The sequence below is a fragment of the Nomascus leucogenys genome, chromosome 10 (assembly GCF_006542625.1).
Source record: "Nomascus leucogenys isolate Asia chromosome 10, Asia_NLE_v1, whole genome shotgun sequence".
In the NCBI taxonomy this organism is placed as follows: Eukaryota; Metazoa; Chordata; class Mammalia; order Primates; family Hylobatidae; genus Nomascus; species Nomascus leucogenys.
This window is the reverse complement of record NC_044390.1, coordinates 90,930,544-90,956,577: the sequence shown is the minus strand read 5'-3', so window position 1 is coordinate 90,956,577 and position 26,034 is coordinate 90,930,544. Positions and strand designations below refer to the sequence as shown.

Below are 26,034 nucleotides of genomic sequence, written 5' to 3'. Positions count from 1 at the left end.
CAGCAGGCTCTTTCAACATCAACGTTTTATTTACTTATTTATTTTGAGACAGAGTCTTGCTCTGTTGCCCAGGCTGGAGTGCAGTGGCACGATCACAACTCACTGCAAACTCTGCCTCCCAGGCTCAAGCCATCCTCCCACCTCAGCCTCCCGAGTACCTGGGACTAAAGGTGCACCCCACCACACCGGCTTATTTTTGTATTCTTGGTAGAGACAGGGTTTCGCCATGTTGCCCAGGCTGGTCTCAAACTCCTGGGCTCAAGTGATCTGCCGGCTTTGGCCTCCCAAAGTGCTGGGATTATAGGTGTGAGCTACCATGCCCAGCCAACATCAATGTTTTAAATAAAGGAAACTTTGGCTTTTAAATCAAGAGACAGGGACCCTCCAGGAGGTGTTTTCTACACCAATCCTTATACAACTGAAAGCAGGCTTTGCTCACAGTTGTAAATGCATCCAAACCCGCACTTACCCGGTTCACTCCGAAGCAACTACGCCCATTGTGAAGCCACAACAAAAACAGTGGCTTTCCCAAGAAAAGGACGGGGACAGACAATGCTGTGACAACCAGCAGAACTCTCTGGACATACTCCTATTAGTGCAGAAGGTGAGAAACCCGATTAAAATGTGAAGGCCTGCCTGCAGAGTCAGCAGCACACGATGAAATCAGGAAAGATCAAACAATGTCTCCACACGAGGAACATTCAATAAATGCCAGCCAGCTACACTTGCTAGCAGGTTTTCTTCTCCTAAACTCATAGCTGAATTCTAGAACTGATAAATAACATTAATGACCCTGTGGTAAAGTATTATTTTGTTTCAGACCAGCAAGGAAACTTTACAAAAATTCTAAAGAGAGTCAAACTCCAACTAATCATTTTCTGTAAACACTGTAAATGAGAAAGTATAAGCACAAGCAGCATATTTTTTATATTCTTGGTTCTGTTTTCCTGTTATTTGATGATTATAAAGACTGAGGACTATGAGTGTGAAGCAAGTGGATTTACCTCCACACACAGAAAATCGTGGAAGAGAATTCAGAACAAAACCAAAAACACTTCCTTAGAAAAACGAAGATTTATAGTTACTTAAAGCTAAATCAAAAGCAAAACCCACTCAGGCTTACACAGCCACGGCAGTCTGCATGGCTTTCCAGGGTCTGGACGGGACACTGTGCTGTCCAAGCTTATCACTCTCTATGGTCGCCCCTCATCAAAAACAGGTTCCTCGAGCTCTGTGTGCTACTCAGGCACAAAGCTGTATTATCTACACACTATCAACATGATGAACCTCTTGAAATGCCGAGAAAGGTGGCGGCCACAGGCAGAGCCACATCAGAAGTCCTGGGCTGGAGCTAGGCTGACCTAGGTTAACAGCCTGGCCCTATAGACCGCTGAGTGACCAGGACTGCCCTGAGCCACTAGTTATCACCAGTAACAGGGGATGACACCACCTACCTCCTGGGGCTGTTGTGAGAATTAAGAAACACTAAGTAAGGAAAGCACACTCTCAGGTATGCGGCAGGTACTAAAGAAAGGTAGCCGCCCTTCCTTGATCTTTCCGTCCACAGCACCTGTGCCCACTGAACGCCCCTGCATTTATCTGTGGTATCTATGCCATTGTACAAAACTTCAATAAAATAATGATAAAATACAATTCTTAAAAATCATAAACAAGAGAAACAAAAATACAGAAACAAAAAGTTCAAAAAGAACGCAAATATGCATCTCGTCAACGAGGCCAAAGTTCCGTAAGTTGAGCTTCAAATCTGACTTAAAACTTTCCAGCACCCAATAGAATATGAAAAACAAAACCAAATGCTCCATTCACAGATCAACACGATGAAAAACCAAAATACGGCTCAGAAGGAACACAGGCTCTGATACTACTGACTGGGAGGGTTTCCCCAGACGTCCTCACAGACACTGGACAACGTGGTGAGCCGTGTCTGGACCAGCATCCGTGGGCAGGAGGTGCCGTGGCGCTCACAGCAGAAAGACACTCAATGTAAGGTAGGTAAAAACTATGGCGAATGCTGACATTTACTGAGTAGCTGGATTGTGCAAGCACGTTCGTACGCACTTCGGACACATGTGCGCTACACTATGAACCAGCTCCTGTCTTTAGTCCCATTTTACAGATGAGGAAACGGAGGCAGAGAGAAGTTACTCATCTGCTCAAAGCTCCATCCTGAGGAAACAGCAGAGCGGGGCCTCCACGCAGAGCAGTCAGCCCTTAGAGCCCACTGTGACATCACACAAACGCAGTGAGAGGAAAGCTCATTTTTTGAAAGGGTCCATGTGCTGTGATCCAGGTGGTCCCTTCTAAATGCGGGGAGGGGACTGGGCAGCCCTCAGGATCCCTCTGGTAATGCATTTTCTTCCCACCAGTTTTGTTGGTTTTGGTTTTGGTTTGAGACAGGGTCTTGCTCTGTCACCCAGGCTGGAGTGCAGTGGTGCAGTTATGGCTCACTACAGCCTGGACCTCCTGGGCTCAAGCGATCCTCCTGCCTCAGCTTCCCAAGCAGCTCGGACTACAGGTGCAGCCATCATGCCTGACAAATTTTTGTATTTTTTGTAGAGATGAGGTCTTGCTGTGTTGCCCAGGCTGGTCTCGAACTCACGGGCTCAAGCAATCCGCCAGCCTTGGCCTCTGAAAGTGCTGGGATTACAGAAATGAGCCACTGTGCCCGGACTCTTCCTACTCGTTTTGATGGCTACTGAGTGGCAGCGAGTTTGGTCATGCTGCCTGCACACAGCAGTCGAGCTGGACTGGCATCCTCCAGTGATGACACATGCAGAGACAGAAGGGGCCCTCCCAGGCTCCTGGGAGTCCATGGAGATCACCCCAACACTTCTACCGCTCAGAATAAAAGGCTATTGGGAATACTTTCGTTAAGTTCATGAGGGTGGGAAGATGACTCACCTGCCCTGTGTAAAGGCCACTTGTTTTACTGGCTGGGAATAAAAACATGTTAATAAATTCAATCAGAATGCTGGGAGCAACTCTGGAGGTTTCTGCTGAAAAAACCAGCCACTTGTAGAAAATCATAAATATAAGGTATCCAAAGATACAGAGCATGAAGAGAAGTTCTGGGATGGAAACCAGGAAAATGTTGAACTTCTTCCTGAAGTGCCTAGGAAAGAAAAGGAATCAACCAACCCATGAACAAGATCAGCCTAAGTTAAAAAGAGTAAATTAAACTCTCTGCAACTAAACTATAAAGCGAATTTCAGAATAACATCATTTCTCATATGATGACTCCAGATACATCTGAGTGTCCAGATACATCTACGAGGAAGAGATGTGAGGTCGGCCAAAACTACTTCAGTTTTCGCAGTCAAATCTCACTCAAACTTTCTTCCTTAGTTCCCTTATTCAGAAACATTTCCTTCCTTAAAGTAAGGCTACACAATATTAGTGAATCTGGCTCCAAAATGCTGTGTCTTACATTTTTGTAAGTTTTTCAAGACTCCAGTTATAGTGACTTAAAGCTACAGCATCAAATTATACAAATTATGTTTAGAGATCAGAATGAACAGGTCTAGTCAGAGAAAAATGACACCATCTCTTACTCTTCATATACTAGCTCTAATAAAGTAAAAACAAAATGATTTTTTATTTGTAAAATAATAAAGGAATATGACAAGCACCCCTTCTGGAAATTGACATGAATGCACAGATCACATGTCTCCCTCACTTGAATGGAAGCTCCACTGGGGCAATAACTTTTTTCTGCCCTCCTCACTGCTGAACTCCTAGTGTCTAGAACAGCACTTGGCACTACTATGCGCTCAATAAATATATATTTGCTGAATGAATTGCTGAAACCACAGAAAATCTAAATAACTTCAACAGAATCATGTAAATACAACATCATATTGGCTGCCCCTTACCCAATAAATATAGTCACCAACAAGAAGCAAAATTGAAGAAATGCTAAGTTTGGTTTATAAATATTGCTTAAAACAAATCTGTACTTACAAGTGGTTAAATATTCCCAGAATGACTCCAAAAGTCATGTGAATGACTCCTAAAATCACGGACATTTTCATTTTGAAAGAGTTTAGAAAAGTGAGGCGATTTGTGGCCAAGTTCCAAATCTAAAACCAAACCAAACAAGACAAAACAGAATCTTTAACTTCCTTCAACAGGTGACACTCAAGAAAGTTCCTGTCTTAACTTGAAACGTGGCTCTAAGTTTAAGAAGGAAACAACATTCAGGCTTTTCTTTTGATGCTTTCAATCTGAGAACCATTGATTTCCTTAAACCAGGGCCACAGACAGTTACAAAACAATTTTATCGGTGTTAATGTCAAAGGATGCCAGATGGAACCACATGGCGTTTAGGGAGATGTGCCTAGGAAGTCTTGACAAAAGCAAGGCAAGGGAGAGTCACACCCAGCTCAAAGACTGGAAGGGTCAGGATGCTCCCAAGGTCCTGGGTTATGTCCCCTCTACCTGGGCAGGAGACATACATGTGTTATCACACGTTTACATACATGTGCCATACATGCTCCTGTATGTCTATTTTGTCATAAAGTTTAGCTGTGAATACAATGAAATTAGAAATGCTGCAAGTGGTCAACCCAAGATGTGCCAAGAGGGACTCCAGACCATGGCTGACCTTCCCAGGGTACCCCAGCCGGTCTGAGTCCCCACAACCTCCCCACTCATTGACTGCTTCTCTTACTATCTGAAAATTAATTCCTACAGCCTGCCCTTCAGGTGGTTTAGGAAAAGGGAAACAGGGTCTATTAAGAGAATTTTTTTTTTTTTTGAGGAGTCTCGCTCTGTCACCCAGGCTGGAGTGCAGTGGCACAATCTTGGCTCACTGCAACCTCCACCTCCTGGGTTCAAGCAATTCTCCTGCCTCAGCCTCCTGAGTAGCTGGACCAGCACGCCTGGCTGATTTTTGTATTTTTAGTAGAGACAGGGTTTCGCCATGTTGGCCAGACTGGTCTCAAACTCCTGACCTCAGGTGATCTGCCTGCCTCGGCCTCCCAAAGTGCTGAGATTACAGGTGTAAGCCACCACGCCCAACCTTTTTTTTTTTTTTAAGATAAGGGGTCTCACTGCCGCCCAGGGGCTAGAGTACAGCGGAGCAATCAGGGCTCACTGCAGCCTTGACCTGGCTCAAGCAATCTTCCCACCTCAGCCTTCCGAGAAGCTGGGACCACAGGCACGCACCACCACTCCCAGCTAATTTTAAAATTTCTAGCCTCCCAGTTCCTAGCCCTGAACTATCTCATTTTGCCCTTGCAAAAATACGATTTTAGAATGAGGTATTTAGGGCTGAGAAGTGGGAGGCCAGTCAACTTCGCTGATATTTTTATATTATATATACTTTTATATATTATTTTAAAATACATATTTTATATGTATAATGTACACACATTGGTTTACTTTTCAACCAAATTAATGTAATGCCTAGTTTAAAATTAAGTTAAAACAAAAAGACAAAAGCATACCCCAATTTTCCCCGATGCCTCCCAAAAAAAAACTCACTCAAACTTTCTTCCTTGGTTCCCTTATTCAGAAACATTTCTTTCCTTAACACAAAGTTACAAGTTATTACTGAATTTGGCTCCAAAATGCTGTATCTTAAAGAAATTGTTGTAGCTGTGTTTCCAAGTTTTCAATTACATTAAGACTTAATGCTACAACATGAAATTATACCAATCATGATTAGAGATAAGAATAAACAGAACACACTAAGAGATACTTCCTCCTTAGAGTGCCCAGGTTAAGGAATGCTAGACTTTTTTTGCCCAGTTTAATGACTGTACACAATTACATCCACAAACCAATTTTGAGATGTTTTCTCAGTCATTCTTTTGATTCTCCAGAAAGACTCCTGACAGCTCAGGAAAACCCCACTCAGCCCTGCGGTCCAGTGCCTCAGCCACCGCCTGCTGAGCCCTCGAAGGGATTGGGAGGCCTGGCACCCTGGGCTACTTCTCCATTTTCTTTTTTTTTTTGAGACAGTCTCTCGCTCTGTCGCCCAGGCTGGAGTGCAGTGGCACCATCTCGGCTCGCTGCAAGCTCCGCCTCCTGGGTTCACGCCATTCTCCTGCCTCGGCCTCCTGAGTAGCTGGGACTACAGGTGCCCGCCACCACACCCGGCTAATTTTTTGTATTTTTAGTAGAGATGGGGTCTCACCGTGTTAGCCAGGATGGTCTCGATCTCCTGACCTCGCGATCCGCCCACCTCGGCCTCCCAAAGTGCTGGAGTTACAGGCGTGAGTACTTCCCCATTTTCTTTCTACTAACACTTTTCCCATTCCAAACAGCTACCCCAATAAGCACCACAATAACCTCACGCTTCCTTTCAGCTCTAACACTCCATACCATTTCTTTCGAGATCAAGGTTTTTAAAAGTTCACATATACGAGGAAGAAATGTAGGAAATGGCACAGATTTTGGGGCTACTGAAGTGCCACTTTTAGCCAGAGGAAAATAGGTAGGACACATGACAGAACGCAGCCCTGGCTCTCTGAGGACTTCCTCTGACCTCACCTTCCCAAACGGAGGGCCCCCCAGCTCCTGGCCTCCCCTCCCAGTGTCCAGGACTGGGATGCACAAGGGCTAATAAGCACCTCCCGCTCAGGGCAGCCTGAACCCTGCTCAACAGTCTAGAGAAACTTGTGGCGCCCGAAGCTAGGTGGCACCACAGAGCATCCAGAGACAATGACAGAGCGTGGTGCACTCACAGGATCAATGCCAAGGGGATAAGGGCCTCGAAACACTCCAGGAATGCTTGGATCCAGCTGCAAAATGCTGTTGTGCCTGACGACGCTGTCGCTGTAACAAAAAGCAGAGTGAGGAGGCTGACCTGGGAGGAGGAAGGTCTAGGAAACATGCTTTCCACCCAGAGCATCACCAGCTATGGGACACTTACTTCCAAAGCACCATCTTCTTATGCTCTGCGGGCGGGTGGCTGGAGCTGTACATGGCCGACACGTTCCATCTGGAGCCAAACAGGTTGACTGACTTTGAAAAGCAGTCATTGTAGATGAGGCCAGTGTACACTGAGAACAGCCCCATCAGCAGGAGGATGTACCGGCCATTAAAAAACATCCTCATGATCTGTGAAGGGTAAGGCGGGGGGATCAGAATATGGTTACTGGAGGGTGTCCATGTGACAGCTGTCGGTGTGGGCACGACCCTCACCACTCACTTCTCAGAAAACAGCCTGGCCCCGCAGACATCCCTGTCAGCCACAGCTGACAGGCCACACACCTGCCCAGCACAGCCACAGCCGACAGCGAACATCTAAGAGGTGTCTCTCTTTCAGTCACTGCTAATGCCACTTAACCAGATATATGAGCTGGAGTGTTTATATTTTTACCTCTTGTGACTGATTTAGTCTGGGATGATTTTCATTTAACACCAACAAGAGGGCAAATAAAAACATCACAAAGCCATGTCCGAAGTCTCCAAACATCACAGCAAATAAAAACGGGAAGGTGATGATGGTAAAGAGAGCTGCAGAAAAAAGGGAAAGAGATTTCTGATTCACAGCAAATATGGAAAATCTGAGTTCATTCAAACACAATGATACATAACGATCTTGACTTTCACCAGAATTCACAAGATAGGATTGTGTGGTTACATTTAAAACCTTATACTTTTAAATAAGATAGCAAAAAAGTAGTGGTCAGCCTCTCTTTCCAAATATCTATTCCATTCTTAGAGCAAGAATGCAGCAATGCCATTGGAAATACGGGTATTTACAAATCAGACTTCCAACCTGGATTGACTTCTCTGTAGCTTCCGACTCCATAAGCATCCACGATGTTCTGAAATCCCTCGGTGAATTTGTTGGTGCGGATCCGAGTGGGGGGTGTTTCTTTTGTGGGGATTATATTCATGAATGAGGGGATTGTAGCACCACTCTCTCTCTTCCACATAAACAAGGAAAGGTAAAAAATTACTATCCAAGAAGAAAATAACTATCCATATTCAATGAATCTGGGTTACTGCTTTGTTTTTTGTTTTTTTGGTGGTGGTGGTGTTTTGTTTGTTTGTTTGTTTGTTTGTTTTTTTTTGAGATGGAGTTTCGCTCTTGTTGCCCAGGCTGGAGTGCAATGGTGTGATCTCGGCTCACCGCAACCTCTGCCTCGCGGGCTCAAGCGATTCTCCTGCCTCAGCCTCCCTGGTAGCTGGGATTACAGGCATGCACAACCATGCCCGGCTAATTTTGTATTTTTAGTAGAGACAGGGCTTCTCCATGTAGGTCAGGCTGGTCTCGAACTCCCGACCTCAGGTGATCCACCTGTCTTAGCCTCCCAGTGTGCTGGGATTACAGGTGTGAGCACCGTACCCAGCCTTGGGTTACTGCTTTGGCAATGCTCTGTGTGTGGCTTTGGTGCAGGATTAATCTCCACTCAACAAGGTCAAGAGCAGCCAGAGGGGCTGGAGGAAAAGTCCATCTGTGAGGAAGCAGGGGCTTGGCGAGGGTGGCACTTGGGGGCTGTGGTCTCCAAGAAGGAAGGGTGAGAGTAGGACTGAATGCGCCGGAAGTGAATGGGGGCTGGGGAATGCGAGGCACATGGGTACGGAGTCGGCTCAGTCACTGACAGAAAACCGACACTGAGTATTTTATCTCTTAAAAACAGTGAAGAAAGAGGAAGTTTGAGACAACTGCAATATACTTAATAGAAAAATGAGAAAGGCAAGAATAAACCAAAATGTCAACATGAATTCTATTATGGCAAAATCATAAATATAACTTTATCTATCAGTGTTTACAATTCTTCTGAAATGCATTATATTGATTTATAATGAAAACATTTTTAAAATAAGGTAAACAGGTTATTGCGAGAATAGTAGATTTTCTGGTCAAAATAAGTCTTTCTTTTTTTTTTTTTTTTTTTTAAAGAAGGAGTCTCGCTCTGTCACCCAGGCTGGAGTGCAGTGGTGTGATCTCGGCTCACTGCAACCTCTGCCTCCCAGGTTCAAGCGATTCTCGTGCCTCAGCCTCCCAAGTAGCTGGGATTACACTGCACACCACCACGCCTGGTTAGTTTTCGTATTTTTAGTAGAGACGGGGTTTCACCATGTTAGCCAGGCTGGTCTCGAACTCCTAACCTCAGGTGATCCGCCCACCTCGGCCTCCCAAAGTGCTGGGATTATAGGAGTGAGCCACTGCACCCGGCCAAAATGTGTCTCTTAAAACGTACGCATGTAATGGGGTTCTGGGGAAATTCTCGAGGGTGGCACAGCTTTGAATGTTTCCAAGTCCCCTTCAGAACAGAAAGTGCAACCAGCTAGCAAGACCTAAAGCCTACGGATGGCATTTACAGCCAAACCACGTTCCCACAGTCCCCAAAATACAAATGGGTGAGGAAACCACCAACAGCTACAAGACCTACCCAGCAGCCTCCACAGCAGAGGATGCAAGTAAGCAATGTGGCCTCCAAGGGGCCTGGGCCAACATCCAAAATGGCCAGAAAGATCCTCCCTGGGAAAGCAGAGGAGGCCGAACCACAAAAAGCAGCTGGAACTGGGAAGAGTTCTGTCCAGAGCAAGAGTAGGCGACAGCACAGGGGTCATGGGCAGTGAAGTCTGCAGGGGTTGGGGCGGGGCAGCCCAGTCCCTAAACTCATGGCACTGACCTGCCAGGGCCTCCTCTGTTGAGGGGCCACACGCTGAGGAGAAACTGCTGGGAGTGAGATCAAAACTGAGCAGGACAGGAACGAAAGAGAAAAGACAGAGAAGTTCACAAGAGAGACACAGAGGACATCTCAGATCCAGGACCCGACGTGTTTGCATTCAGTACACAAAAAATAAAAAAAGAAAAAACCGTGAGTGAGGTTAGGTACGCTATCCTGAACCTGCCGCCTTCTAAAAGTTCCTTGAGTACCATAAACATCTGCCAGAAAACTAATTTCATGTAAATATACATTTATATTGCTTGTGTAATAATATAGAATTTTCTTGAGCAGGACAGGCATGGTGGCTCATGCTTGTCATCCCAGCCCTTTGGGAGGCTGAGACAGGAGGGTCACTTAAGCCCAGGAGTTCAAGATCAGACCCCGACTTTTGTAGAGACTCCATCTCTACAAAAAAATATAAATAAATAAATAAATAAATAAATAAATAAATTAGCCAGGCATAGTAGTGCATGCCTGTAGTTCCAGCTACTCAGGAGGCTGAGATGAGATGGGAGGATTGCTTGATCCCAGGAGTCTGAAATTGCAATGAGCTACGACTGTTACCACTGTTCTCCAGCCTGGGAGACAGAGTGAGACCTTGTCTAAAAAATGAATTTCCTTGAGCAGCTAAGCATCTTCACCATGTTCCATAAATCTTTATTTTTTTTTTAAACCTCCGCCTCTGGGGTTCAAGGGATTCCCGTGACTCAGCCTTCCAAGTAACTGGGATAACAGGCACGTGCCACCATGCCTGGCTAATTTTTTTTCTATTTTGTATTTTTTGTATTTTTAGTAGAGACAGGGTCTAGCCATGTTGGCCAGGCTAGTCTCAAACTCCTGGACTCAAGTGATCCGCCCACTTCAGCCTCCAGAGTGCTGGGATTACCAGCGTGAGCTACTGCATCCAGCCTCGAAAGTCTAATTTCATTTAAAAGTGAGCAAGAGGAGGGAGAAGCCCAATCTTACATAAGATCATAAGAAGAAAAAAGCCAAGGAGTAGAATACCAGCCCCATAGACAGTGAGAATATGCCAGAAAGAAAGTCCACAAAACAGATAAAACCATTGTAACTTACTGTTTCAAAAGGAGTTAAAAGAATTAAAAAAATAATACCAGACAGGAAAAAGCACCAGGAATCAGATTTTAAAAGACTCAGAAATGAGGTAACAGAACTCAAGAAGGAATTAGGAAAAAAAGAAAAAAATTATTTCCGAAGTAAGACAAAACTAGAAGGAACACAAACATGAAGAACCCTTCCTCATACTGCCGTAAGAGAAACAGAAGGCGCGAAGAGGGAAAATCCTACAAATCAAAAAGAAGTAACGAAAGACAAAAAGGATTCAAAGGAAAGTGACAGATACTGAAGATAAGCAAAGAAGGTTCCACTGAAAGATGACAGGAGGTCCTAAAAGAAGAAAACCAAAGCAAGACAGTAGAGCAAATACCAAAAACTATAATTCAGGAGAACGTTTATGAAATTAACAAAACCACCGCCAAAGACTACATATTGAAAGAACATACAGAAAGACCACATTAAGAGACACATTCTGGGCCAGGCACGATGGCTCACGCCTGTAATCCCAGCATTTTGGGAGGTCAAGGCAGGTGGATCACTTGAGGTCAGGAGTTCGAGACCAGCCTGGCCAACATTATGAAACCCCATCTCTACTAAAAACACACACATAAAAATTAGCCAGGCATGGTAGTGCAGACCTCTAGTCCCAGCTACTTGAGAGGCTGAGGCATGAGAATCACTTGAACCTGGGAGGCAGAGGTTGCAGAGTGAGCCAGTATCATGCCACTGTACTCCTGCCTGGGCGAAAGAGCCAGACTCTATCTCCAAAAAAAAAAAAAAGAGAGAGTGAGAGAGACACACATTCTGTAAAATCACTGTTTGTTTGTTTATTTGTTTTTGAGACAAGGTCTGGCTCTGTTGATCAGGCTGGAGTGCAATGCAGCCTCAACCTCCCAGGCTCTAGCGAACCTCCCACCCCAGCCTCCAGAGTAGCTGAGATTACAGGTGCATCACCACATCCAGCTAACTTTTGAGTTTTTTGTAGAGATGCGATTTAACCATGTTGCCCAGGCTGAAAATCACTGGTCTTTAAAGAAAAAGAAAAGATATTTCTTTTTCTAGACAAAACAAAACAAAAAACTAAACTAAAAACGCACATGAATTACAAGGAAAAGAAAATTAGATTAACATCAGGCTTTCTGTTGGGAGCAAGGTGCCAGAACAAGATGGAGGAACATGTGTAAGACACTCAAGGGGGTAAAAAATGAGCCTGGAATTTTATTTCCAGAAAAACTCACTCCCAATTATAAAAAGCAGCAGACAGCCATTGTGATCAACTTGAGAATTCAGAGAACATGATTCTTGCAAGCCTCTCTGAGGCTTCTCTAGGGAATGAGCTTCAGGCAGCCAAGTGACTAGAGAGACATGAACCCAAGAACTGGGATCTGCAGGCTGGAGGCTGAGATTCCCCGCTTCTGCCTGGCACAGCCTGGCGGAGTTCTACCTGTGAGACCCCTGTGTGCCTGATCAAATTCAATCTTGGTGACAGAAAAAAAAGGTATCCTGCAGACACAAGCTGACTACCAAGGCAACTGTGAAGAGCCAGATTCATGAGGTGTGGGGATGCAGGTGATGAGCCAGCTTTCACCAACACTGGAGAATGTCTCAGTCACCTACTTATGGAGAAAAATAACACAGGACAGGACAGATGAGGAAGGCAAAGAGACAGGGACTACGAGGAGTAAGAGGTGGGCTGAGAGCTCAGTACCCTTGATGGGAAACCAAGAGTCGGTGCCCACAAGCGGAGCAAAGAACAGCTATGCAGCGGGAGGTGGACACGTGGTCACTGAGACCTTAATACGCAGCTCTCCAGAGACCCCAGTGCGTGTGCATGCAGGAGGCAGCAGAAGCAGCACCATGGGCTCAATCTGAATCGAATGCAGCCCCCTTGAAAGTTACAAAGCAGCACACACACCACATATGACAGGAGTACTAGTCATGCCCCTCAAACTGATGTCACCTCAGTAAAAGAAGAATCATCTGGTTTATCTCTCAAATAGGTGGTTCCTACTCTAAATAACAAAATACTATTTATGTGTTGCTGTCTTTCTCAGCACTGGGTATTTCATGTTTATGTCATAATGGACATTATATTTTACATTTGTATCATCACAGAATTATGTAATGAGACAAGGTTACATAACCAAAAAACTCATGAAAAAGGTGTTCCCTTAACTCTCACTTGAAATATGTAAACCTGTTCTTTCCATGACCAAGAACTGAGTTTAATGTAAAAGAAAAACCTCACAGGAACATGGAAGAATTACACTATAACCTTGCAGTGGGAAAAGCCTGTGATTCAAAATCTGGAAGGTGTAAGAGCAAAGATGGATAAGTTCAACTATATTTAACAAAAAACTTCTGCATGGCCAAAACAAACAAACAAATAAACAAACAGAAACATCCCAAGTCAAAAGACGAGGGACAAACTGGGGAAAATATTCTTACTGGTGTCACAGACCAGGAGCCAACAGAAATTGGTAAGAAAAAGGCCAACATATTAGCCAGGTGCGGTGGCTCATGCTTGTAATCCCAGCACTTTGGGAGGCCGAGGCGGGCGGATCACGAGGTCAGGAGATCAAGACCACGGTGAAACCCCGTCTCTACTAAAAATACAAAAAAATTAGCCGGGCGTGGTGGCGGGCGCCTGTAGTCCCAGCTACTCGGAGAGGCTGAGGCAGGAGAATGGCGTGAACCCGGGGGGCGGAGCCTGCAGTGAGCCGAGATCGCGGCACTGCACTCCAGCCTGGGAGACAGAGCGAGACTCCGTCTCAAAAAAAAAAAAAAAAAAAAAAAGAAAGAAAAAGGCCAACATACGATGGAAAATGGCTACAGAATATGAACAGATAGTTCACAAAAAAAAAAAGAAAATTCAAAAGGCTCTTTTTTTTTTTTTGAGACAAAGTTTTGCTCTTGTTGCCCAGGCTGGAGTGCAATGGCGCCATCTTGGCTCACCACAACCTCCGCCTCAAGCGATTCTCCTGCCTCAGCCTCCCAAGTAGCTGGGATTACAGGCATGCGCCACCACGCCCAGCTAATTTTGTATTTTTACTAGAAATGGGGTTTCACCATGTTGGTCAGGCTGGTCTCAAACTCCTGACCTTGTGATCCACCACCTCGGCCTCCCAAAGTGCTGGGATTACAGGCGTGAGCCACCGCGCCCAGCCAAAAGGCTCTTAAACAAAAAAAGGTATTACCCCCTTCACTCATAATGAGAGAAATACAATAGCTGACAACATCCATCAAAATCGGTCCAGTAATTCCATTTCTGGGAATTTATCCTACAAATAGATTTGAGATCATAGTGCTATTTGTAAAAGCAGAAACTACCTAAATGACCAGAAAACTAGTTAAATAAACCATGGTATGCATACAACAGAATATTAAATAGTTATAAGAAAAATACAGAAGTTTTATTAAGTGAAAAGAATAGTACGAATAGTCCCCTTTTGTGAAGAAAAAGAAAGAAAAATAATATCTACTCCTATCTGCTTATCTATGGTTAAGAAACTCAAAGAAATAACAGAACTCAAGTAATGGTTATCTTTGAGTGGAGGAAGTGGACAAGTAAGGCTATGGGGTGGGAGGAAGCCACTGAACTGTCTTTCATATTCTTTTATTTCTTTTCACTTTTAAACCATGTGAATGAATTACTTACTCAAAAGAGCAATTTAAAAACACATGTACTCACATACAGCTTTGAATGACCAGCTCACCATAATTTCAGTTCAAAAACAGAGCCAAGCCTGAGCGCAGTGGCTTACACCTGTAATCCCAGCACTTTGGGAGGCTGAGGCAGGAGGATCACTTCGGGCCAGGAGTTTGAGACCAGCCCGGGCAACACAGCAAAACCCCATCTCTATTTTAATTTTTTTTAATTAATATTTTAAAAAAACTAAAGAAGAGTCAACACACTGCATTCTCATTACTCTATGAAATTCTCACTTCCTTTTTTTCTCTGAATTTATCGGTTCCATCAGTCTCTCTTCTGTTCCTGGCAGAGGAGAGGAAGGCAGCCTTACCGAGCCCTCCTCCAGTGCCCGGCGCAGGTCCTGCAGATCCACCTCAGGACACCAGACCTCAGCAATGAGGCATTTGTTGGTCACGTCAAAGCTGCACATGTTCAGCATGTGATAGATGGCCTTCATTTTCTTCACCTGGATCACACGGCTGTAGACAGACTCGGCGGCTTTACATAGCACTTGCCTCAAATAGTCCTCGGTTTTGTGCAGTACCTGGGGAAGAACAACAGGGGCTTTCAGTGGAGTGGGCATGTTTTTGTTTTTGTCCACCTGGCACCCGACTTCCCTTAGAGGACTTTCTCCGCATTGACAGAGGATCATTCCAGGCACCTGCCTATCCTGGTGGCAGCTAAGGGAGCCATTCCTTCCTTCTCCCTGTCCCTAGTACCACTCGGAGGTAGACAGAAAAATCTAAGCTCAATCAATCAGATGCCCTCTTTTGGGAGGTTGCCTCTGGAGAACATGACCCCAGGGCACAGGAAATGGTTAGACGTCATCGTCACTGCAGCAGCGTGATGGCCTACCAGGGTCCAGCAAGCTCCCTGGGTTCCTACCCATTCCCAAGCTTGGCCTCGCCCCTGTCAACCCTGTGAGCCACCAATGCCCATCCCATCCTACCAAGAAATCCTCTCGCTTAACTGAGTCAGAAGGACACTTCATGCCAACAAGAACCCTCACTGTCATCAAGAGAAAAATGAATTTAAATCCTACTGGTAAAATAATGCCCTCACCATGTTAACTGGAGCTGGCTTGTCTTTTGTGATCAAGAATTACAATCCAGACCGGGGGCAGTGTCTCATGCCTGTAATCCCAGCACTCTGGGATGCCGAGGCGGGTGGATCACGAGGTCAGGAGATCGAGACCAACCTGGCCAACGTGGTGAAACCCCGTCTCTACTAAAAATACAAAAAAATTAGCAGGGTGTGCTGGTGCATGCCTGTAATCCCAGCTACTTGGGAGGCTGAGGCAGGAGAATTGCTTGAACCTGGGAAGCAGAGATTGCAGTGAGCTGAGATGATCGCACCACTGCACTCCAGCCTGGCAACAGAGCATGATTCCACCTCAAAAAAAAAAAAAAGAATTACAATCCTGGCTGAGCATGGTGGCTCACACCTGTAATCCCAGCACTTTAGGTGGCTGAGGTGGGCGGATCATTTGAGGTCAGGAATTTTAGACCAGCCTGGGCAACATGATGAAACTCTGTCTCTACTAAAAATACAAAAATTGGCCGGGCGTGGTGGTGCGTGACTGTAATCCCAGCTACTTGGGAGGCTGAGGCAGGAGAATCGCTTGAACCCAGGAGGCAGAGGTTGCAGTGAGTTGAGATTACGCCACTGCACTCCAAGCCTGGGCGACAGAGCGAGACCCTGTCTCAAAAAGAAAAAAGAATTACCATCCAACATACCAAAGGTGACCACAGAATCTTTTTTTAAAGCCTTGTCATTACTACTCAGGTTCCTAACAGGTTGCTAAAATAAAACTTCCATGGGAAGGAGGGAGGGAAGCAACGTTCCAGTCTCACTAGAACATCCTGATTTGTCTACGACCAATATTATCTATGCTAAAATAAGAGAGAAAATATATGTGTAAATGTTTGACAGCCCTCAGATAAAGAGGCATCCACTTCCAGCTTACTCACAGTGTAGAGATCTTGGATGCGAGTGTTCAGCCCCTCCTGGATCTCCCTCCGCTCCTCGGCTGTGTTTGGATAGGGGTACACGTGGCAGTGGTAGCTGGAAGACAGAGTTGAAAACGCTCTCACATCTGTCAGCACTAGAACTAAACACGTTCACCTCCCTGGCACATCTTCTGGCAAAACGGAATGAAAGCAGCCGTTTGGGAGACACGGGTGCAGATGCAGGCATCCGCCCTTGGTCGGGCCGTGCGTACAGATGCTCAACAAGCACCTGCTGAGTGAGACAAATTTGGCAAACTCCCTCTTGGATCCAAATTCCACTCCTGCCCTCAGTGATTCCTGGCAGCTCATTCCCAATTCCAGCTTCCTAAAATTCAACAATATCCTTGGGCTGGGAATCACTGAACAGGTTTAAACACAAACACAAAGACACACACAGACACACAACAGACACACACAGACACACACACACACACACAAACAAAAGGAGAAAAGAGCTCTGGCTTCCTAGCAATTGCCTTTGACAGGGTCCGCAGTCTCCCTGGCTCCTCTCAGGGCCACTCGGCCACTCGGCGCCCAGACTGCACAGGGGAATTCCGAGCTGTGTCCCCAAACTGCAGCCATTCCCGGACCACCTTTATATGTTAACACCATACCTTTATTTTTCTTTAAGTTCTGCCTTTGAAAAATTAAATACCTATTCTAGCCTTATCCTAAGCAACAATATCTGTGAAATCATGGGTTTGCTGAGCTGAGTATAGTTTTTTAATCTGCAGTAAAACAAATATCTATCTATGAAAATAAAAGGTTTATCCAGGTGACACCTGAAATTACTTTCTATTCCACCAATTGAGAACCTAATTCTAGTAAACAGAAAATGCCCAAACCCCCCCTCCACCCTGCAAGAAACAAGGCAAGCTGAGTTCTCCATGGGTGGAAGAAAGCAAAGGGGTGTTCTTTTGAGTTTTCTGACTTTGTTTGGCTTTTGCTTATGTTCCCATTTGCTGACAGGAGTAAGTCACAGATTATTGTTGTACCACAACTCAAAATTACTGATGGCTTATGCCGAACTGACGTCTTTTACCTGATCATCTCATTTAGTCCTAAAAGACCTATAAGAAAGCAATCACTCTCCCCTTTTACAGATGAAGAAACTGAGGCTTGGTCACTTGTCCAAGTGAGTCCAGTGAGAGAGCGACACAGGGAGGCTCTGCATCCAGACAGGCCCCTGAGCGCCCCCTCCTCACCACACGCCACACGCCACACCCCTGCCCCAGGGTACCCAGGACAGAAGAGGTGCCACATGCTCAGTGATGACAGGTAAGCCCGACGGGTAGCTCAAAGCAACATGAAGTCACAACATATAAAAACTTCATTCCTTTTTCAACCAATCTGAAGCCCTGATCCCCAAGGAAAAAAGTCCATTCTAGGAATATTATTAACACAGTCTCTACTTTTAAATTATTTTAAGTAATGCATTGGTAAGAGAAATGACAAATTAAATGCTTAAGAACTTGGCAGTGCAGCAAAGAAATCATATAACAAAAACTAGCAGCCACTCTATTTCTGACTCCAGAGGGATGTTGAAGGAAAACTAGAGGTGACTGAATATAAAGACAAAAATGAAATGAAATGTTTCTTTTTCTTACCAATCACATATCTTCTTAACCTTGTGGCCAATCTGCTCTCCCCAAAAGGATATTAAAAAGACATACCATTTTATGACTTCCCCCTACAAAGAATGAATAAGGATAAGTGTTACCTCTGCGTGTATAAACTTCTAGAACTTCGGCAGCTCAATCACTGTCAAAGGGTTCATTCATTCACTCATTCAATACAGTCAATCCTCATTTGAGGATTCTGTAATTACAAATTCACCTACTTGTAATAACAGCCCCAAACCAATCCACGGAGCACTTCCAGTCACGTGCAGAGCAGCCAAAAATTTTAGGCACCCGACACCCACGTTCCCAGGTAAAGTCCAACAAGGTGACGCCCTCCCTTCCCATCTCTGCTCTCAGACTATCACCAAATGTCCTTTTCAGAGTCTGTTTGGTGTCATGTTTTTCACACTTCTGTGCTTTTTTTGGTGATTTCATGGTATAAACGGCCCCGAGTGTAGGGCTGAGGTGCAGTCTGGTGTCCTGAGCACCTGACAGCTGTGATGTGCCTGACGGAGATGTGGCGTGTGTTAGGGACACTTCGTTCAGGCTCGAGTCACAGAGCTGCTGGCTGGGAGCTCAATGTAAATGACTCAACTCCTGTACTTCCCCTAGGAGCAGTGAGTTTTTCCATAGTTGATAATTCAGAGATTTCAGTGACTTTTTTTTTTTTTTTTTTTGAGACAGAGTCTCTCTCTTGTTGCCCAGGCCAGAATGCAATGGCACAATCTCGGCCCACCGCAACCTCCACCTCCTGGGTTCAAGCAATTCTCATGCCTCCGCCTCCCGAGTAGTTGGGATTACAGGCATGCGCCACCACACTCAGCTAATTTTGTATTTTTAGTAGAGATGGGGGTTTCTCCTTGTTGGTCAGGCTGGTCTCGAACTCCTGGCCTCAGGTGATCCACCTGCCTCGGCCTCCAAAAGTGCTGAGATTACAGGCATGAGCCACCATGCTCAGCCCTCAGTGACTTTATGAAGCATAACTACTGTAAATAAGAATCACCCTGTATTTACAAGTATCCAACAAAACAGAATTCTATAAAAACTGAACAGGCACTATTATAGGTGCTAGGGATACAGCAGTGAAGAAAACTGACAAAAATCCCTGACCTGGGAGGGGAAGGGAACTTAAACTTATATTCAACTTGACAGCGAAAGAAACAAAGAAAGTACGCCAGGTAGAGGTAAGTGCTATAAAGAACAGACGCAGGATGAGGAGATGGGAGGGAGGGAGGGTGAGCTTGGGCACTGTGATCTCACATAGGATGGGCAAGGAAGATCTCCCCGAGAAGGTGACATCTGAGCATAAAGACGAGCAGGTGAGCTTCAAGTCAGGGTAAATGGAAAAAAAAAATATGCAGGATGCGAGGACGCAAGCCCCATGGCCGCTGGGAGAAGAGACTTCCAAGCAGAGGAGTACACACAGAAGCACAGTCAGGAGACTCGAGGAGGCCAGCACCGCTGGGGAGGGACATAGTAACACAGCTCAGAGAAATGACGAGGGCCACAGGCCCATTGTGCGGCTCCACAGGGCTTTTGCTGAGGAAAACAGAAAGCCCCTGGAGGGTCTTGAGTACAAGAATGAAATGATCTGACTGTGGTTTCCTGTGGATCATTCTGGATGCCAAGAGAAGGGACCAGGCTAAGGCAGAGGCAGGAGCAGGGGCCCAGCCAGGCGAGGCAGGTGCGGGACGAGACCTGGACCAGGAGGGAGGTAGAGCAAGGAGAGGCGGCTGGACTCTCTGTTTAGAAGACATGGCCACCAGATCTGCTGAGGGATTCAAGTGAGACACGAGAAACAGAAGAGTGGGGAGAAACCCAGGGCTTTCAGTCTGCGCAGTGAGATCAATGGGTCTGGAAGGGCAGGTCTGGGAAGAAAGATCAGACGTTCAGTTTTAGACAAAAGCAGAAACAGTCTTCCAGATACTTAAAATGAGATACGGAGTAGACAGACATAAAAGTCTAGTATTCTGGGGACAGGTCCAAGCTAGGGATATATACATGTGGGGCATGGTATTTAAAATCATAAAATTATGTGAGATCCTTAAAGGCAGAAAGAAGAGAGAAGCTGTCCAAAAATTGAGCCCTGGGCCCAGGGAACAGGAGCACCGACTGGGGAGCTACAGCACAGCATAGGCAGGCGGTGGTGGGAGGGAGGGGATGGCAGGAGGAGGAGATGGAGGATGCGGCTGGGAGAATGAATACAATGAATAAATAAGTCAGTTAACTGAGCAACCCACTAGACACACTGAGGATAATGGAAGCCGACTTCACACTGTCAGAAAAGAGTTAGAACCAGGAAAAAGAGCCTGGGAACGGTAATCCCAACACTTCACGGGGCCAAGGCAGGAGGATCGTTTGAGCCCAGGCCTGTAATCCCAACACTTTGCTGGGCAGAGGCAGGAGGATCGTTTGAGCCCAGAAGTTCAAGACCAGCCTGGGCAACATAGTAGTGTGTCAAGGAACACAACCACTTAAGGCACAAGGCAGAAGAAATGCCACACACACAACAGAAAAACACAATCTATACAACCGAAGAAAGCGCCCATGTCTAGCTTTGATGCAGAGAGAATGGTCAGCACTTAGAAACACCAACGGGGGAAAATGGCTAAAAATAGTCTCTAAGGTCTGTAATGACTTCAAGAGGGTCAGACATTGAACCCGAAAGACACTAAACCTGACAGTATAAACAAATCCTAGAACCTGAGTAAAAGTTACCAGATAAAATACCCCTATCTTACCCAGAAAAAGACTGAGAGAACACACTTGGCATGTTAACAGTGGCTCAGAATAGGAGGCTGTGAGGGACTTCTTTTTATTCTTGTTTTCTACATTGTTCCCAATTTTCTATAATGGACATGCATTTTCTTTATAACCGTGGGGACGGGGATTGTATTTTCAAGATACACATCTATCCATTCTCTGTATTCCTTCACAGATGTTCACTGCCCTTTAACATATTCCATAAAAATTTGGCATAAGAGGCCAGGCATGGTGGCTCACGCCGATAATCGCAGCACTTTGAGACCAAGGCGGGCAATTGCTTGAGGTCAGGAGTTCAAGGCCAGCCTAGCCAACATGGTAAAATCCCGTCTCCATTAAAAGTACAAAAATTAGCCAGGAGTGGTGGTGTGCACCTGTAGTCCCAGCTACTTGGGAGGCTGAGGCAGAAGAATCACTTGAACCCGGGAGGTGGAGGTTGCAGAGGCACAAGAGAACTTACAAATTCTATTAAAAAATTTTTTTAACTTGAGTAAATGCTCTGCATGAAAATTACTGATATTTTCTCTTAATAAAGAAAAAACTCAAAAAATATGTAAATGCTACTTCAGAACAGTTTTGATCTTAGTTTTAATCATCAGCTTGAAACAGAAAAGTCATCAAGGTCACAAGTGAAGGATAATTAACAGATGCTCACTGGCAGTTACAAAAGCCACAAAAAAGTAGAAAATATTACAGGTGTGTGGTTAATGAAGGGCTTAACTGATTAGATTTCAAATGGATTAGATTTTTATTTTAGAAAATCAAAAATACATCACAGGCTGGGCACGGTGGCTCATGCCTGTAATCCCAGCACTTTGAGAGGCCGAGGCGGGTGGATCACCTGAGGTCAGGAGTTCAAGACCTAACTCCTGATGGTGTTTCAATATGGTGAAACCCCGTCTCTACTAAAAATAAAAAAATTCGCCAGATGTGGTGGTCTGCGCCTATATAGTCCCAGCTACTCGAGAGGCTGAGACAGGAGAATTGCTTGAACCCTGGAGGCAGAGATTGCAGTAAGCTGAGATCATGCCACTGCACTCCAGCCTGGGCGACAGGGTGAGACTCCGTATAAAAAAGTAAAAATCAATCAATCAATCAATCACAGCCAAATTTCTCTTTATGTGTCAAAACTACTATGAGATGTATATTAATCTTAGCCAAAATTCCTGAGGCCAACCTAGAAAAAAAATAACAACCTTTCCTCAAAATTAAGAAAACCAAGTTCCTTTTCCACCTTTAGTAGATCAGCGGTTCATCCTCATTTAAAGCAACAGTTAATTTTTACTTTGAAGTTTAAAAAACAGATATCCTAAGGGTGATTATGACTCTGTCTCTCCCTGCTGCCTCCACCCTCCCTTCTGAACCATTCAGCCCCACAGCTATTAGGTACGTACATGGGGATGGATGGGGTTGGGGGAGAGTAACTGGCCCACAGCTGTAAATGTATGTGTGCATGTGCTTTTGTGTGTGTCCCCAACCTACTCTGACACAGCTAAGGAAAAGCAACCCCTCAGTAACAATGGGCACACCCAGAAGCCACATCTTGGCTTCAAAATACCAAGATTTGCACTAAAAAAAAAAAAAAAAAAAAAAAAAAAACAGCCTCCTTGAAGAAACAGTTGATTCCAGAGCTGTGTGAGAGGAATTGCAACATGCATCTGGACATCCTGTTGTACAAACAAGTGCTCAAAAAGTGATGCGAACGTGTAAAATGGATATAAAAGCCAGCCTGAATGGATTCCAACTGGCCAAATCTAGGAGAATGTGAATATCAAAATAAATAATTAAAGGAACAGGAACCCATCAAATAAAATAGGAAGTAAACGAGGAAGCTGAAAACCTGATGAAGAATGGGATATTTACAGTTTCAAACACAAAAAAAGAGTAACTTCACAGCGCAGTCTAAAGAGAAGTGCCTTAATCAAGTGATCAGAGCGACCACGACCAGTAATGGAACTAATCAAGTGATCAGAGCGACCATGACCAGTAATGGAATTAATCAAGTGATCAGAGTGACCATGACCAGTAATGGAATTAATCAAGTGATCAGAGTGACCACGACCAGTAATGGAGCAAACAGAAATGTGTGGCACCTGATGGCGCAATGAGAAGAACGCAGCCTCACTTCAGCAACGCTCCTGCCAGAGACACGTGACCTTAGTCAAATCATGAGAAGACACCTGAGAAACCCAAACCCAGAGACACGCTACCAAAAAACCTTGCAGTATTTTAAAATGTCAAGGTCACAAAAGCCAAAGAAAGTCTGAGAAACTGTCCCAGAATGAAGGAGATCAGAGAGACAGGACAGGCCTGGCACAGTGGCTCATGCCTGTAACCCCAACATTTTGGGAGGCCAAGGCAGGAGGATGGCTCAAGACCAGTCTGGGCAGCATAGTAAGATCCCCATCTCTACCAAAAATAAAAAGTTAAAAAAAAAAAAAAAAAAAAGCCAGGTGAGGAGGCTCACACCTGTAATCCCAACACTTTGGGAGGCTTTGAGAGGCCTACGTGGGAGGATCGCTTGAGGCCAGGAGTTTGAGACCAGCCTGGGCAACACAGCGAGACCCCCTCTCCTTAAGAAAAAAAGAAACAAAGTTTAAAAAAAGAGAGAGACACGACAACTAAATCCAACACGCAATGCTAAATTACATTCTTTGCTTTGACAATACTAGGACAACTGGTGAAACCTGAATGAGATTCAAGGTTCAGGACGTAGTAATGTATCTACATTCATTTCCTGACTGATGGTCATGTGATGGCAATATAAGACAATGTCCCTGATTTCAGGAACTATATACACTACACATGGTTGAAGAGATAAGGCATCAGGTTAACAACTTATTATCAAATGGTTCAGGAGAAAAACATTCTTTCTACCATATCTCCAACTCTGCTGTTAGTCCGTCATTGCTAAAAGGTGATGGTGACATTTACTCACTGTTTCAGGGTCTTCGAGAGATTCATCCAGTTCTGCATAGGACATAATGGTGTACCCTTTGCAGACTCTCCACAACATTTTTTCAAATGCTTCCACTTTTCCTTGGTTAATTAGGCCAGACACAAATCTGTCAGACAATAAAGTCAACCTGTAGTCAACTGAAAGCAATAAATGTTATCAAACTACATTAAGAGTGATGAAGACTTCATTTCTACCAAGTGGTGAAGACATCCTGAGAGCCCTCCAACTACAAAACATCTCAGGTGCTGGGCAGAATATTTTTGAAACTTCTTTTTAAAGGTACAGATGAGCTTGTAATAAAGAGAAATTCTTGGCCAGGCACAGTGGCTCATGCCTGTAATCCCAGCACTTCGGGAGGCCGAGACGGGTGGATCACAAGGTCAGGAGTTCAAGACAGCCTGGCCAAGATGGTGAAACCCTGTCTCTACTAAAAATACTAAAATTAGCCAGGCGTGGTGGCGGGCACCTATAATCCCAGCTACTCGGGAGGCTGAGGCAGGAGAATTGCTTGAACCTGGGAGGCGGAGGTTGCTAGAGCACCACTGCACTCTAGACTGGGCGACAGAACAAGACTCTGTCTCAAAAAAAAAAAAAAAAAAAAAAAAAAAAGAGAGAGAAATTCTTGGAATCCAAAGGGAAAACAGGACCTCACAGCTGTCCTGATTATTACACTGAACCCCGTATCTTAAGGCCTTGAGTTTAAGGCCAGCATGGGATGCAGGAGCCAGGCACTGGGTCTAGATAAGGTGAGCAGATACAACTGACTCCCCTCTCCAGCTGGGACTGCTCCATGCACAAGAGCCACACCTTCAGTGAAGGGGTGGACCAGAAAAAAACTACCTTGCAAAGGAGCCTGGAGCCTGCATATAAACTTGTTTATTTCCGTTTTGGTTCTAGACAGAGGGAGAAGTCTTCCCTAAGAATTTATAACTACAGGTTAAAATTCACTCAGGTTTGAGGCTTAAATTCACATTCCTGGCACAGTCAAAAAACAAATCAACAAAAAATCCCAATGCTGAGAAAACTATAAATGATTTCAGGTTGACAGAGCACTCCCACGTACCTGACAAATGTCAAAACAAATTCTCTCTGGAGGAAAACATCCTCAAACTAAATATCACTGAATTCCTTCAGATCAGGAACTGTGAAATATGAGTTCATAATAATTTTAAAAATCACAAATCACACGAGGAAACAAATTACCATTAGTTTCAGTAGGCAGAAAGAATAAACAGCAGCAGGAGATCTTTAAAGTATGATTAATAAAAAAAACTAACCAACTCGGTTTAGCCACCAAGTTTCTACTAGACAGGATTTGATGCCTGAATGACCAATTGTTTTAGGCTTATAGAAGTAACACTGAATCACATAAATGTTGTTTCTTTCTAGCTCATTATACCAAAAGAAGTTTCCATTGTATTGAGTAAAAAAGTCAATACAGCTGAGTAATTCAGCTCAACAAGTACAGGAATACAGTGTTTTCTTAAACACTATCTTTCATTCAACCCTAGGCTTTAAAATGGTCTCCATTCATCCCCTCTATGGAGCTCATCTGCCTTTTACAAGAAGGGCAGTATGAAGCCTGACACCCCAGGCCTTGTCACCTACCCCAGTTTTGCTCCCAGCCTCTGCATACAGCTGTAATCCAACAGAGAATCGCTCTCTAAGGAAGGGAATTCTTCATAAGTGGGTTCAAACTAGAAATAAACATATGAAACCAAATGTGTCTCATTAAAAGTGACACTTTATTTCTCATGTCAAATTTTCAAACAAGTATAGGGCATCCTAACTAAGACTTCTAAGGTAACTTAGATCTATAACTCAATTCTCATAAATGAAAAGATAACTTCCCCATCCTTTATTTGTAAGCCACTTGAAGACATTTACATAAAAGACAGTTATAATTTAGTTCATTGCCTTCATCCAAGATAGAGTAACTTTATCAAAGGTCACTATTATATCAAGTGAAACTAAGTTTTGAACAGATGCACTTGTCTCTTCTATACTTAGCTCCATAAGGTGCTACTACATGGACTATTCTTTATTCTTATAATTTTTTTTTTTTTTTTTTAGATACAGGGTACAGGGTCTCACTCTGTTGTCCAGGCTGGAGTGCAGTGGCACAATCATAGCTCACTGCAGCCTCAAACTTCTGGGCTCAAATGATCCTCTCACCTCAGCCTCCTTGGTAGCTAGGACTAAAAGTTTGCACCACCACACTCAGCTAATTTTTTATTTTTTGTATAGACAAGGTCTCATA

At 44.5% G+C, this 26,034-nt stretch overlaps 1 protein-coding gene across 2 annotated transcripts in view; it reads right to left on the bottom strand.

Annotated features, from left to right (window-relative positions):
• ATP6V0A2 (ATPase H+ transporting V0 subunit a2) overlaps positions 1 to 26,034 on the bottom strand; it is a 49,428-nt gene that overhangs the window by 10,144 nt on the left and 13,250 nt on the right. Inside the window, exons 5-16 of one of the 2 annotated variants that reach the window (XM_003276235.4) lie at positions 25,383 to 25,471; positions 23,754 to 23,880; positions 18,038 to 18,120; positions 16,392 to 16,485; positions 14,753 to 14,965; positions 7,751 to 7,901; positions 7,349 to 7,485; positions 6,899 to 7,086; positions 6,711 to 6,801; positions 3,982 to 4,100; positions 2,923 to 3,133; positions 470 to 589 (exon numbers count right to left, since the gene is read on the bottom strand). In XM_003276235.4, coding sequence (XP_003276283.2) covers positions 470 to 589; positions 2,923 to 3,133; positions 3,982 to 4,100; positions 6,711 to 6,801; positions 6,899 to 7,086; positions 7,349 to 7,485; positions 7,751 to 7,901; positions 14,753 to 14,965; positions 16,392 to 16,485; positions 18,038 to 18,120; positions 23,754 to 23,880; positions 25,383 to 25,471 — 1,623 coding nt within the window. The remainder of the gene's footprint in view (positions 1 to 469; positions 590 to 2,922; positions 3,134 to 3,981; positions 4,101 to 6,710; positions 6,802 to 6,898; positions 7,087 to 7,348; positions 7,486 to 7,750; positions 7,902 to 14,752; positions 14,966 to 16,391; positions 16,486 to 18,037; positions 18,121 to 23,753; positions 23,881 to 25,382; positions 25,472 to 26,034) is intronic. The other variant, XM_030821623.1, reaches the window with a different exon arrangement.